Below are 15,666 nucleotides of genomic sequence, written 5' to 3'. Positions count from 1 at the left end.
CCGGGCATTCGCCACACCCACACCCTGCCATCGAATCGCCACATTGTGTACCGTGATTCGTCACTCCACACTACGTTTCTCCGCTGTTCAGTTGTCCAATGCTTACGCTCCTTACACCAACCGAGGCGTCGTTCGGCATTTACCAGTGTGATTGATGTGTGGCTTTTGAGCAGCAGCTCGACCATGAAATCCAAGTTTTCCCACCTCCCGCCTAACTGCCATAGTACTTGCAGTGGATTCTGATGCAGTTTGGAATTCCTGTGTGATGGTCTGGATAGATGTCTGCCTATTACACATTACGACCCTCTTCAACTGTCGGCGGTCTCTGTCCTTCAACAGACGAGGTCGCCCTGCACGCTTTTGTGCTGTACGTGTCCCTTTACGTTTCTACTTCACTATCACATCGCGAACAGTGGACCTAGGGAAGTTTAGGACCGTGGAAATATCGAGCTCAGACGTATGATACAAGTGAAACCCAATCACCTGATCATGTTCGAAATCCATGAGTTCTGCAGAGCGTCCCGTTCTGCTCTCTCACGATATGTAACGACTACTGAGGTCGCTGATATGAAGTACCTGGGAGTAGGTGGCAGCATAATGCACCTAATATGGATGACGTATGTTTTTGGGGGTGTCCGGATACTTTTTATCACATAGTGTAGGTTTTGGTCTTAGTGACACAATAAATGTACAAACCACTGGGAGTCTATAGCCGTGTAGCGTGGTGTCTTCGAGTAACCGCCGAAATCCACGTATTGGTAACACGTAACAAATTCTCTTTGACTCCATTAGGGCAGCCATGGTGTAAACCAACCTACAAATAATAAAGTTTTTTGCCATTATTTTACTGATATGAATTCTCAGACTTCTTTTTTATGCGAGGTGCATCAAACCATGTGATAAAGGTCAAGGCCTTAGTTATTTATCAATCAGTCATATTCAACTAAACTATTGCAAAAGAATGCCTTGGTAGAATAGTACTTTCAAAACAAGGAAATAAAAATATTTCAAACTCAGGATGACTAAATATCGCATTTCGTATAACCATTTGAGCGCTACGCCTTGGATGAATAAAGTGTTGTCAAGATGTTTACTGATCATGGCATCAAAACGAAAGATGCCAAAACGGAGCCTACAGTATTCAATTAACAGCTTCACCAAGGACGATCACAACACAGTTTGTAGTTTCGATCGTTACATGGATGCAGAAATGACGCGTTACATTGTATGTAGATCTATCTCAGAGATGATAATCTGATATAAAGTAAGGGACCAGCAAAATGATCGGAGACAGTATAACAGTTTACGTTGAAATCAGAAAGAATGTCCATATTAACAATGAAGTGCAAGAATAGAAGCTATACCCTTATAAATTGCCATGCACCTATTAATTATGATAAAAGAAGAAATCTGCACAAAGTAAATCAGTTTACGGGTCTTTGGAATCTGAAATCTCCAACATACCTGAAAACAATGTTAAAATACTTCTCAGCGACTTCAATGTGCAAGTTGGGAGGGAAAAGAAATGTAAGACAGTTATAGGCGAATATCTAGCACACTTAAGAACAAACAGAAACGGTGAGAAACTGATCATCATGTGTAACATGTTCCAGTTAAAACTGATGTCCACACATTTTTGCAAACTGACCAGAAAGCCAACAGTTGGACACCTCCAACACCAAACCTAAGAGAATTTCAACTGGATCACACAGCCATATCTAAAAGGAATATCACGGAAATTATGAATATTAAAGTAATCAGAACTTGGGAATTTTATTCAGATAATTGTCACTCTAAGATTAAAATTCGATCTCTCCCATCTAAACTAAAAAGTACGACCAAGAACTTAATCAGATACAACTCCATTACAGCTAATATTGCAATACAAAATATAGAAAAATTTAGAGAAGGAACTGAGACAACAAAAAAAGTGTTCGCATGAACTCCATGTACAAATTACTATAAAAGCAGAGAAAACTTTAGGACTGGCTAAGAATAAAAGGAAAACATGGTGGAACAAAGAGGGAGTGAAATTAAATCAGACGGAAGGTCAAGGAACGATATTGCAAGCCAGATCCATCTGGCAAATGCTGCTTTTAACAAGGGAAGAAACCTTTTCACATCCAGCAGCATAGACGAACGTCTCAGGAAAAACCTCATAAAGACATTTATTTCGAGTGTGCTGCTGTACGGAGGTGAAACAGGGACACAAGAGAAGCAGACAAAATATAAAATAACAGCCTTCGAGATGAGGTGCTACTGTAGAATGCTCAAGATTTCCTGCGTAGACAAGACATCAAGCGAAGAGGGTCTCCACAGAGCAAAGGAACAGAAGCCTTGTCTCCTGAAGTTCATCAGACACAGAAGGAACACACGGGTCGGCCATCTGTTGAGACGTGATGGTATCATTAAAAGCATCATTGAAGAGACAGTAGACGGGAAAATACAAGAAGCAGACCAAGACTAGAATACATTAACCAGATCATGAAGATACCAGCTGCACTACCTATACAGCTCTCAAGGGGGAAGCCGAAGACAGAAATGCATGGAAAACTGCTGCTAACCAACCTGATGACTGAAGACATAAGAAGAAGAAAATATTGGTATTACCTGACAGTGAAGCACACAAACTGCTACATTGCAGGAAACACAAAGATAATTTTGCCCGATTTTTGACCCCTGTACTGCCATACTGACCGACGCGAATGAACACAGGTTTCATTTACATAAAACAAAAAATTGAAAAATGTTGGCTTCTTAGGTAGTGAACACGATCTTTCTTTCGTCGAGCAGAATCTTTCCGCTTTGGAAGAAACTATTTAATTTTCCTATAGCAAGTTGCGTTTACGGAATACAAAACCTTCACCTTCAAGAAGAAGTTTTTAGACGTTTTCGCAATTTTCTAGAAAGAAGAATTTCACCAGCCTTGGTGAACAGCAACCGTCAACTGCAGAGAAGTCAGGATACATTTGTTCATACGAAACGAATTTTAATTTCAAGTAGAATATCCTTTTTAAGAATAGCAATTACAACTGTGTTTTAAGAAATGTAGATCTTCTAGTTTCACAGAAGGAGATATCTCCATGTTTTACGATGTTAAAGAAGAAACAACAAAACAACGAAGAAGCGTAGAAGGCAAAGAAGGTGAGTGAATGGTTCAAATGGCTCTGAGCACTATGGGACTTAACTGCTGTGGTCATCAGTCCCTAGAACTTAGAACTACTTAAACCTAACCTGTCCGCAGCTCGTGGTCGTGCTGTAGCGTTCTCGCTTCCCACGCCCGGGTTCCCGGGTTACATTACCGGCGGGGTCAGGGAATTTCTCTGCCTCGTGATAACTGGGTATTGTGTGATGTCCTTAGGTTAGTTAGGTTTAAGTAGTTCTAAGTTCTAGGGGACTGATGACCATAGATGTTAAGTCCCATAGTGCTCAGAGCAATTTGAACCATTTTTAAACCTAACCTAACCTAAGGACATCACACACATCCATGCCAGAGGCAGGATTCAAACCTGCGAGCGTAGCGGTCGCGCGGTTCCAGACTATAGCGCCTAGAATCGCTCGGCCACTCTGACTGGCCAGTGAATGTATGGGCTAAAAGGGGAGATGGGCGACCCATATGAAAAAAAGAACAAATAGAAAGTTGGCAGCGCACTCTCCCGCGAAAGACAAACGTTCCAGGTTCGAGTGCCGGTCCATCGTACAGTTTTAATACAGAATATCATGCTTTACTTCCGTAACTCAGATCAGGAAATATTACTCACGATAGCGATTTTTTTAACTTAGTGTATCTCTTCTGTATTAGTCGTTCTTTTATGACACAAGGCTAAGTTTCTGCGAGAAACGTACCTTCCTCGAATAAATATTTTAATTAGATATACAATTAGTTGTCAGCAATTTTATTGATCCCCAACACTGTAAGATGAAGAATCAAGAAGAAAAATAAGAACTCTAGTTATTTGATTTTCAGAAGATGATCAGAATAGAAGTACTTCTTTGTAATATACGAGTATGCAAGAAGACGATGAAGTAAGTAATTACTAGGGACATTTCACAAGTAATGCACACGTTGGAATTACTGTGGACTCTTTGATGTAACAACAGTGAAAATTACGTCACATATAGTCGGGAGTTTGAGGAAGAAGCATGCGTGTTTGTTTTTTCGCTGTGTATTCTATTATAAAATTGGCTAGAGTTAGAAACAGACCCTGCAGGGTTATCTGGTACTGTGACTGTTGAAAACCAGAGGTCGTACATCAAGACAGAAACTTTATGCGGCAAGAACCCAACAGAAAACCACAGTGCGTTAAGTGAAGCTTGTGGTGAGTTTACAGGGGACCGTAGCACAGTTTCACGTTGAGTTAATAGCTTTCGTGGTAGTCGTATAAGCATAGATGATAATCCATGATCCGGAAGACCAAAAACGTCAACAGATGAACGAAGTGAGAAACTTATGCGACATGTTCAGGAAAGAGGTTGCAGTGCGATTTGTAAGGAACTCTCTGAAGCCACGGCAATTCCCCCAGCATCAGTATTCCGTATGATGACGAATGATTTGAAGAAGAGAAAAATTTATGCGAGATGTATCCCACACTGTTTTACCGCTGAAGAGAAGCAGAAACGTCTGGACTTTGCAACCTTGCTCAAGCAACGATTCGTCCGTGAGGGTCAAGGATTCTCCAGTCCAGTTGTATATATTGATGAAACCCAGATTAGAGACTTTGAACCAGAATTGAAATCGCTGTCCAGTGAGTAGAGAGCCTCATCTTCCTCGTGTCCAAAAAAAATTTCGACGCACTCAATCAAAGCTCAAGCAAGTGAAGATTTTTGCTTATGATCACCAAGGACTCATCATGACAGATAGAATCCCATGTGGAACAAGCGTTACAGCAGTGTATTATCGTAACTTCATACAAAACCTGTGCAGAAAAATGTAGCAACTCAACCTCAGTTGCTCGAGCCTCGGTCACCCATTCTCCACGACAATGCTCGCCCGCATATGGGCAATGATGCAGCCCAAAAACTGCGCGAATACGGGCGGGAAGTTTTGCCGCATCCCCCCTACAGCCCGGACATGAGTCCAGCAGACTTCGGCTTGTTACCGAAATTGAAAAAACCTATCAAATGTCACTTGTATAATAGTAAACAAAGAGGTCAAGCTTGGTACTGATGGTAGATAACAGAAAACTGAGATGACATACGAGTATGAGAATAATATTTTTAAAATAAATAACTGTACAGATAATGCAAAATATACAATAAAGAAATTCTAGAGAACTGAAAAGCGACACAATTTTTTTTAAAATTAATATTGTAAATGGTCAGTGCTGTACAGCTAATGGTTAACTTCAAGTCATTTTTCGAAATTAAGATTGGTGGGTTACATATGTCACAAAATTACGAATTCTAGATGTCGAGTCTCATCAATTTTCTCCTTTACGTGTAACGGTATAACGTTTATCTAAATACCTGTCTTTGTCCTCGAGTGTTGGAAATCTGTCAGTACCAACTGCTTCTTTTATCTCATTGTGAACTCGTCCCTGGACATCGGGATGCCGTAACATCATAAGAAATGCAAATCGAAGAGCGTTGCTTATTTCTTCCAAGCCAGCAACAATCATGTCGTATAACACCATGAGAAGCTGATCCTCTGGAAAACAAAGAACAATACAGCAAACTGGCAGCGAAGAGCTTATCTAATTAAAATTCCCAAGAAAAGTCTTGCAGCACCGGTGTACCTGTGAAAATATTTGGGATTAGATTCAAGGGGAGCAGGGAATGAAAGAACAAGCTTTATGAAAATAGCACAAATAAAAACCAATTAGTAACAAAAGTAAAGGCAATCCCTTGGAAATTGCACATATGTGAAATCAAAATCTGCATCAGGATAGCATTCAATAGCATGTTGCTGTTCACCACACATTACAACATGGTTTGATCCACTGTGGCTCACTGTCCACGATAGTTGAGCCGAAGCCTGTTTCAATTTTCGATAGCGGCCTCCCGAGTAAGATTTCCATGACTATGCACTGATAGTTTCAACTTGTTCCAAGCATGCTTTGTCGGATTCATGTCAGCAAATACCGTAGAACAGGTGCGGCCAAGGTATCAGCTTGCAGGCAATGCCCGGGCCCGAGTGCCAAAGCGCTCAGCCTCGCGTCACAGTCTCCCCCCCCCTCGACGCGGCGTCGTGCAGGAGGACGAGAAACAGTGGAAGCAGTAACCGCGTCCCTTTGAAATGGTAGTACACTCGTACTGCATATGAATTGGTATTATGATTCACATTTCTCGACAACACAGATTACAAACAAAACAAGTTTTCAGTGTAAATTAATTATTTTTGGCTCTCTGAAGACATAATTTAATTTTTATTATTATTATTATTATTATTTTCACACAAATATGTCGATCGAAATGTTGCAGCATTCTTGCAATCTCATTATGAAGACTCGGAAAATCTACCAGAGAAAAGCCATGTAGACGTCCTGGACCTAGTTTTAACGTAAGAAGATCTGTAATTAAGACTAGAATTACCTTGAAACTTCCTGGCAGATTAAAACTGTGTGTCCGACCGAGACTCGAACTCGGGACCTTTGCCTTTCGCGGGCAAGTGCTCTACCAACTGAGCTACCGAAGCACGACTCACGCCCGGTACTCACAGCTTTACTTCTGCCAGTACGTCGTCTCCTACCTTCCACAGGAGAGCTTCTGTAAAGGTTGGAAGGTAGGAGACGACGTACTGGCAGAAGTAAAGCTGTGAGTACCGGGCGTGAGTCGTGCTTCGGTAGCTCAGTTGGTAGAGCACTTGCCCGCGAAAGGCAAAGGTCCCGAGTTCGAGTCTCGGTCGGACACACAGTTTTAATCTGCCAGGAAGTTTCATATCAGCGCACACTCCGCTGCAGAGTGAAAATCTCATTCTAGAATTACCTTGCAGGTCAGTCAGTTACTTCCGAGAAGGACCGAGAAAGCCGAGTGACAAGCTGGGCAGCACACGACCCTCACAAGATGCACGCGTGAAGTTTGGCATGCCGCAGACCATCCCATTCAGTTGATTCCTGGTCCTAAAGGACTGTGGTTATGAGATGGGTGCTGTATAGCGGCGCACTGCCGTCGTGAAAAACGAAACTGTGGGGCTGTCTCGATACAACACAGCCTCAAAATTACCCTCGATTGCGACGAGAAGCGTCCGAAATTTGTACCTGGTTGTTGTTGTTGTTGTGGTCTTCGGTCCACAGACTGGTTTGATGCAACTCTCCATGCTACTCTATCCTGTGCAAGCTTCTTCATCTTCCAGTACCTACTGCAACCTACATCCTTCTGAATCTGTTTCGTGTATTCATCTCTTGGTCTCCCTCTACGATTTTTACCCTCCACGCTGCCCTCCAATACTAAATTGGTGATCCCTTGACGCTCAGAATATGTTCTACCAGCCAATCCCTTTTCTAGTCAAGTTGTGCCACAAATTCCTCTTCCCCCCAACTCTATTCAATAGGTACCGGTCGAAAATATAACTGACCCAGCCCCACGCTTAATCCCTGTGACTACACGCATTGGTACCTTGGAGCCTTCTCACTCTTCTACGAAGACCTTCAGGCGTAAGAAACACCCTGCAGTGATTGGTGGAGAGAAGCTGAGCCGTTGATCCGCATTCAATTCCAAGTTGTCCTTTGCCCAACTTAATCGAGCACATATTGCTGAGGCGTATGTACAACTAATCATAATGGACGTTTAGAGACGAAAATGAATGTGAGGAGACAAAAGCGTACAGTATGTCTCGACGCCGTTGTCCTCTAACTATTCTCCGTTAAGTATTCTCCATGCCTCCATTTTCTACTTGTCCATCGTCTACTTTAAAGAGATTTTCTAAAGAAACTGAAAAAAAACAAAGGTATCTGAGTCATGCGAGTCTGTACGTCGATCTGTTAAAGCTCGATTATGTTTGCCGATTGATATAGGGAATTTTTCTGGTCTGTCAAAAGGGCGATGGCCGAGTGGTTTCGGAAACGAGGGCTGCCGCAAGAGAGCTTGGACGAGGGTGCTATAGCGGGTTGGGCCTCGCGCCGCGTGCTGTCGTGATGTGAAGAAGGAAGCAAGGGCCACATGACGACTGTGTATGTGGAGTGTTAGAGTACCTACTGCAGAAACGGAGGGATCTGTACTTCAGCGAGCATGGATCCTAAGCTAATTTATATTGGCTGACCTTCGTTGTTCATACGGAATCTGTGGCACAGAGAGCAGACTTAGTGTGAGCAAAAGCTGAATACGTGACATGTTCTCGGATGCGAATATTTTCTCGGTTGCCGGAAGGTTCCAACACTTGTTGCGGGGCTCGAGGTGACTATTGCCTTTGAATTACACTGAAGAGCCAAAGAAACTGGTACACCTGCCTAATATCGTGTAGGGCCACCGCAAGAACGTAGATGTTCCACAACACGACATTGCATGGACTCGGTTAATGTCTGAAGCAGTGCTGGAGGGAACTGACACTATGAATCCTGCAGGGCAGTCAATAAATCCATAAGACTACGAGGGAGTGAAGATCTGTCAACGGCACGTTGCAAGGTAACCCAGACATGGTCAATGTTCATGTATGGGGAGTCTTTTGGCCAGATGAAGTGTTTAAACTCAGAAGAGCGTTGATGGAGCCACTCTGTAACAGTTCTGGACGTGTGGGGTGTCGCATTCTCCTGCTAGAATTGTTTAAGTCCGTCGGAATGAACAATGGACATGAAGGATGCAGGCACCCAGACAGAATGCTTACGTACGTGTCACCTGTCAGAGTCGTATCTAGAAGTATCAAGTGTCCCGTATCACTCCAACTGCACGCACCTCACTCCATTACAGAGTCTCCATTACCTTGAATAGTTACCTACTGACATGCACCGTTCATGTGTTCATCAAGTTGTCTCTATACCCGTACACGTCCATCCGCTCGATACAATATGAAACGAGACTCGTCCGATCAGGCAACATGTTTTCCCAGTCTTTAACAATTCAGTGTCGGTGCTGACGGGGGCAGGCGATGCGTAAAGCTTTGTGTCGTGCAGTCATCAAGGGTACACGAGTGGGCCTTTGGCTCCGAAAGCCCATATCGATGATGTTTCATTAAATGTTCCACACTCTGACACTTATAGATGGTTCAACACTGAAATCTACAGCACGTAGGAGGTTCTCTTCAGTCGTCGTTGGACTCGTTCTTGCAGGATATTTTTCCGGCCGCAGCCATGTTGGAAATTTGATGTTTTGCCGGATTCTTGATATTCACTGTAGACTCGTGAAATGGTCGTACGGGAAAATCCCCTCTTGATCGCTACCTCGGAGATGTTATGTCTCATCATTCGTGCGCCGACTGTAACACATCGTTCAAAGTCACTTAAATATTGATAACCTGCTATTGTAGAAGCAGTAACCAATCTAGCAACTGCGTCAGACACTTGTCTCACATAGGCGTTGCCGACTGCTGCGTCGTTATTCTGCCGGTTTACAAACCTCTGTATTTGAATACGCATGCCTCTACCAGTTTCTTTGGCGCTTCAGTGTATAGCGCTCTGTCATGACGAACGTTCATAGTCCTTTGTCAATGGACGAGCTACAACATTGCAAAAGAATATAACCGTATTTGCACTATCTACGTAACTCCTTTTCTCATTCACCGTTCGCTAGCTGCATCCACATGATCGCTAAAGGTTTCGGTTGTAGTACTGTTTAAGACTGGATATTTGCCCGATATCTGATGGTAGATTTGTCTGTTGTAGTAGTGGCCAGTGTTAAACCTAACTTAGGATTGCAGTTGTTTTGCGAGGGGCTGGTTGAGCCGCCTTGAAAGTCTCATAAAATGTTCAAATGTGTTTGAAATCTTATGGGACTTAACTGCTAAGGTCATCAGTCACTAAGCTTACATACGACTTAACCTAAATTATGGACAAACACACCCATGCCCGAGGGAGGACTCGAACCTCCTCCGGGACCAGCCGCACAGTCCATGACTGCAGCGCCTAGAGTGTTATTATGTGAGCTGGTAAGTCACTGCTGAGGTTGCTGACGCAGTATTTACCCCGCTTTAAGGAAAAGTTTATAAGAATTATTTTGTCATTTTGGTGCCATGTTGTATTTCATAGTTTAGCTAAACGGTGACTGCTCATTACTATTGAAGCTGATATGTCGCTGCTGATGTTGCAGTGTTGTTCAATTTGCACTTAAAGAAATTTTCTTGAAAGCTATTATTGTAATTTTGGGGATGTAATCATCAATTGTTTTTATTCCTTTAGATTTTACTAGTTTCTTGGGGCTAAAATGGTTCAAATGGCTCTGTGCACTATGGGACTCAACTGCTGAAGTCATCAGTCCCCTAGAACTTAGAACTACTTAAACATAACTAACCTAAGGACATCAACACAACACCCAGCCATCACGAGGCAGAGAAAATCCCTGACCCGTAGCCGGCCGCTGGTGGCCGAGCGGTTCTGGCGCTACAGTCTGGAACCGCGCGACCGCTGCGATCGCAGGTTCGAATCCTGCCTCGGGCATGGATGTGTGTGTTGTCCTTAGGTTAGTTAGGTTTAAGGGGATACGGAATCGGATTTTGGGTTAAAAAATCGAATTTTTTTTTATTGGCGTATTATATTCTGCCATGTTTCCTCTTTAAAATGACGTATCATACATAGCTCTACTACAATTATAACTATTTTATTTTTATATATTTGTGAGATCGGGTATTGCGCTTTAGTTATACACGTCTCTCGTGGCTGACCATGAACTTTTTGGCAGTACCTTTAAAGTGACATGAATTCAAATATCCCGGTTTCCAGCGACTATTTATACACTAGTTGCCCGAAAATGTTTCTCTCTGGTTTCCTCAAGTTACTCTTTGACTTTGTGGCGGGACTGTTTTGTAAACAGTGTGATATAAGAAAGTAGTTGTTGTTGAGTTATTTCGTATTTAGTGCTTCATTTTTCGCAGTGAAAATGCCTAGAGCTAAAGCAAAAGTATTTAAAAAGCGTGTGAACTGGCAAAAGAAAAGAAATAATGATTCATTAGCAAAGCAAAGCAGTTCATCATCATCACTGTTGGAAAATGTGAATCCACTTATTACTGATTTGCCGAACGAACTTACACCAAATGAAAACAGTGCTTCTCATAAAAAACTAAGAGATTTGGAAGAGAAATATAATTTACTTGATAGAGGGAATGAAGTTTTTGAACTCATTGATACGAATATATTGTGTGAAGCTCTTGAAAACAGTTTGTGCTGCAAAAAATGTCATGGAAACGTTTCTCTGAAAGTAGAATCCCATGTTGGCCTGGCTGCCCAGTTTAATTTAATATGCAGTGTTTGTAAATACAGCTGTAAGTTTCCAAGTTCGGTTTCAGTAACTGTAAATAATGGATACAAGAAAACTGAACTTTATAGCGTAAATATTAGGTTAGTTTATGGATTGCGAGCAATTGGTAAGGGCAAAGCAGCTGGTGATATGCTATGTGGTGTTCTAAATCTTCCAAGTGCACCTTCAAAGTTTGAAGCTTACAATTATGTACTAGGATCTGCAGTTGAAGATGTAGCACAGAAGTCAATGCAGGTTGCTGTGGAAGAAGCAGTGGAAGAAAATGACAGCAGTCGTGACCTCACAGTGGCGTTTGATGGCACGTGGCAGAAAAGGGGCCACACCTCCAACAATGGTGTTGTAACAGCAACTAGTGTTGATACTGGCAAGGTTATTGATGTTGCAATAATGTCTAAATACTGTAGGTGCACAGGCAGGCTGAAAAATGAACACAGTGATGACTGTATTGCTAATTATTATGGTAGTAGTGGTGGCATGGAGGTTGCTGGGGTGAAGAAAATTTTTCATCGCTCTTCACAGTGGTATAATGTTCGCTATGTCAAATATCTGGGAGATGGTGACTCTAAAGCATTCAAAGAAGTTTTGGAAAGCAAACCATATGGGAACAGTGTAAATATAAGCAAACTTGAATGTATAGGACATGTGCAGAAGAGAATGGGTGCCAGGCTGAGAAGGTTAAAATCAGTTATGAAAGGGAAAAAACTAGATGATGGGAAAACCTTGGATGGCAGAGGAAGATTGACTGATTCCATAATAGACCACATTCAGAACTGCTATGGCCTTGCAATCAGGCAAAATACAGGCAATCTTGAAGAAATGAGGAGAGCTATATGGGCTTTATATTTCCACACCGCATCCACGGATGAGCATCCACAACATGGTTTGTGCCCCAAAGGTGAAAACAGCTGGTGTAAATACAATAGGGGACTAACAACAGGAGAGAAATACATTCACCACCACAGTCTACCATCAGCCATCATGGCAGAAATAAAGCCCATTTTCAGAGATCTGGCTGACAGAAGTCTTCTGATGAAATGTCTTCACGGAAAAACGCAGAACCCCAACGAGTGCTTGAATAGTGTGATATGGCATCGTCTCCCAAAAACAGTGTTTGTCGGAATTAATACACTACATTTTGGTGTGTATGATGCTGTGGCAACCTTCAATCTTGGAAATATAACTAAATGCCAGGTCCTTCAAAAGTTGGGTATGTGTGTTGGTTCCCGTACGGTACGTGCTATGTTCTTTTTAGATCAGCACAGACTAAGGCATGCTGATAATATAATCAAGACATTAGTGAAAAAAGCAAGACAGGTGCAGAGGGGTGCCAAAAGAAGACTTGAAGATGATTATGAAGACTGTGAAGGGGGTATTAGCTACGGATCAGGAATGTTTTAATCTTCTTTCTCCGTTTCCCGTAAGTTTACTTTTTACTTCATCTAGGAACATTATCTCAGGTACTGGTCAACCTAGAAGTCTGAAATTTTTATGACGTAGTGACATAGGTCCCTATTACATACTGAAACAACGATTTTTTAATTACTTGATTTACAAAAGACTTAGGGGTGATAGTCTAGTAAAAAGTGATGGAAAAAATTTACTTAAAAATAAATGTACAATATCTCTGTAAAAAAATACTTTGACAATAAACTGTTGTTTCAGTATTGTTGTAACATATGAATGCACATACAGCAAAATTTTTACCTCTCTGTCTCCAGTAGTTTGTGAGAAAATGTTCCCTATAGTAGGCATATATTAACATTGCGGGGATAGGTGATTCCGTATCCCCTTAAGTAGTTCTAAGTTCTAGGGGACTTATGACCTCAGCAGTTGAGTCCCATAGTGCTCAGAGCCATTTGAACCTGACCCGTAGCGGAGGCAGCGAAGGCCGAACGTGCAACGCACGCACGATCTAAAAAGCTGTTAATCTGGCACTCAAAAAACTACGTGGAATTTAGGGAAGACGCGAAAGACTGTATGATATTTGGAAGGGCACTGTAGAAGCGCAAAGCAGTCAGACAAATGTTTTTCCATCGTGAAGAAAGAGCGTATAACATTTTAGTAACAAAACATTTTCCCGACTACGCGGAGGAAGGCCACGTCCCACTGCCTTATAACGCAGACTTATCAGTACTTAATGAAGTGCCTAAGCACAGCATGATACCCTTTGTAGATGTACGTGATTACACCAAAGCAGAGGGGTAAAATTTGAGGTGCCGATCCACTGTTTACTTCAACGAGCACGTTCATAGTACTGATCACAATGACAACATCCAACTCGTCATAACAATGATTAAAGACTCAGAACAAATATATTTATAAATCTAATTACTTGTTTCATTCATTTTTCTTACGATTTGTGCCCAAATGTACTCGTTTTCCGTTTGGTGTCTCAACTCGGCATCAGGAATGTTCCACAAAATCTGCTATTCAGATACCAACTTGAAAGCTGCTCATCCTCTGAGGCAGAGAAGCGGCCGGCCAACATTTCTGATGAATGTTTCAATAGTTAGATCGGAACAATTAGCTTCTCCGATGGTGCCTGTGTGCAAGAAACAAATACTGCAGGTGCCATCTAGTAGTTGGATCCCGCTCTGTCCTACTTACCCCCTCGACCAACCAAGCAAATCACTGCGACGTGTGGCACAACTCCTCCAGAAGCACGCAAGCATTTTTCGTAGGTGGAGACTACAGCGGCACTGCGTTGTACGCACTCTAGGAAAACGATCTGGCATGTTGCTTTGTGCGAGTGGGGAGCGCGGTCTCGCTTCCCGCTCTGTAAAGATATGTGGCAGTCTGTGGCAGATCTTACGACAGGGCCATATGGTGGTACAGATAAAAGTGCTTCGGTGGTCACTGTTCAGTGCACGGCGATTACAATGGACACAGGATCATCGAGACTGGCCGGTGGATCAATGAAATCGTGTTGGCTGGTCAGGTGAATCACGTTTCTTCTTCCAATAGATGTGTGGTCGTATCCGGACAAGCTATCATCCGGGTGGACGGCTGCTCGGAACATGCACCGCAGAGCGGATGCAGGTCGACGGGGGGGCAGCCCGGATTTTGCCATGCGAGACATTCACCTGAAATTTCATGGGATCTGTCGCACTAATCGATGGCACCATGACAGCTTTGGATTGTGCGAACATTATTGTGGGCCTCTGGCATCCTTTCATGTTTGATGAGTTCCTCAAGTCGATGGCACCTTCTTCCACGATGGCTGTCCGTAAAACGAGGTCAAGACTGTGTGACAGTGGGAAGCTACCAGCCGACAGCTCCGCGCCCACCACCCACCACCCCGTAATTTACGGCAAGTGTGTGACCTGTACGTACCAAATACCTCCGGAAAACTTACCAAAGACTTTTAGAAGACATGCCACGCAAATCGCTGTTCTATTGCATTCCAAATATGAACCAACAAGTCACTAAACAAAAGGTCCTAAGTTTTAGCTTTTCATTGAAAGATCTCAGTACTGGGACGTTCTTATACGAGGCGAAATACTGATTTTTCTAACGCGGAAACCAGTAAAGGTTATTTTGTCCTTTTTGAAATGTGTTTTCGTCACTGTAGCTAGTCAATATTCTCAGTTGCCTTAAGAGTTTTCATACACTTCATTGTCAACCTTCTGGTATGCTGAAAATTTCCCAGCGTTTCTCCGACTCACCGAACTGAAAAAGGTCTATTTGGAGTTTGTTATTTGCATTTCTCGAATTTTTGCATTCTTTGGATGTCTCAAACGCTAAGCGACGATTTTGAGTCGCTTATTATTCGCGCGCAATCTTTGGTCAGAGTAGTTTTGTCACTGGAAGATGTGTTGGTTTTGTCATCGCTGCTTGGCAGCGAGAAGCGCGGGAGTTCCATCGTTTGAGTAGTAGCCAGACAGACGCCGAGCAGAGGACTCGTGGCAATGTAGATGTAAAGTGAAGTGCATCTATGTTCAAGTAAAATTTGTATTTGAATGTTGTGAGATGGATGAGAAATATTTGATTAGTGATTTAGAATGAAAAGACTATGAAGAGGAATGAGGGTAATATTGGCAGTACTTTTGCAAGTAGTTAGATTCATTGTTGAATGAGATATCCATATCAGGGACGTTTAGATATTTCATTAAAGATTGAGTAATTTTCACTTAAGGTATCTTTCGTGTTTATTAATAATTTGTCTAACATTTGTAAGAGTAAGAGTTTGATACAATATTGCCTATTGTCAATGTTAATGAGTGTTGTAACATAAATTTCGTGCAAGTAATAATGTATCAGATAGTTTAAAAACAGTTTGTTGAAAGAACATTTCATCTAAGACCTTTGTCCACATCCTCTCATTTT

General features: G+C 42.3%; 1 protein-coding gene across 1 annotated transcript in view; it reads right to left on the bottom strand.

Annotated features, from left to right (window-relative positions):
• LOC124613986 (methyl farnesoate epoxidase-like) overlaps positions 1-15,666 on the bottom strand; it is a 326,569-nt gene that overhangs the window by 115,114 nt on the left and 195,789 nt on the right. Inside the window, exons 6-7 of the mRNA XM_047142773.1 lie at positions 5,467-5,647; positions 697-814 (exon numbers count right to left, since the gene is read on the bottom strand). Coding sequence (XP_046998729.1) covers positions 697-814; positions 5,467-5,647 — 299 coding nt within the window. The remainder of the gene's footprint in view (positions 1-696; positions 815-5,466; positions 5,648-15,666) is intronic.

The sequence above is a fragment of the Schistocerca americana genome, chromosome 4, assembly GCF_021461395.2.
Source record: "Schistocerca americana isolate TAMUIC-IGC-003095 chromosome 4, iqSchAmer2.1, whole genome shotgun sequence".
NCBI lineage: Eukaryota > Metazoa > Arthropoda > Insecta > Orthoptera > Acrididae > Schistocerca > Schistocerca americana.
This window is presented reverse-complemented; position numbering and strand designations above follow the sequence as displayed.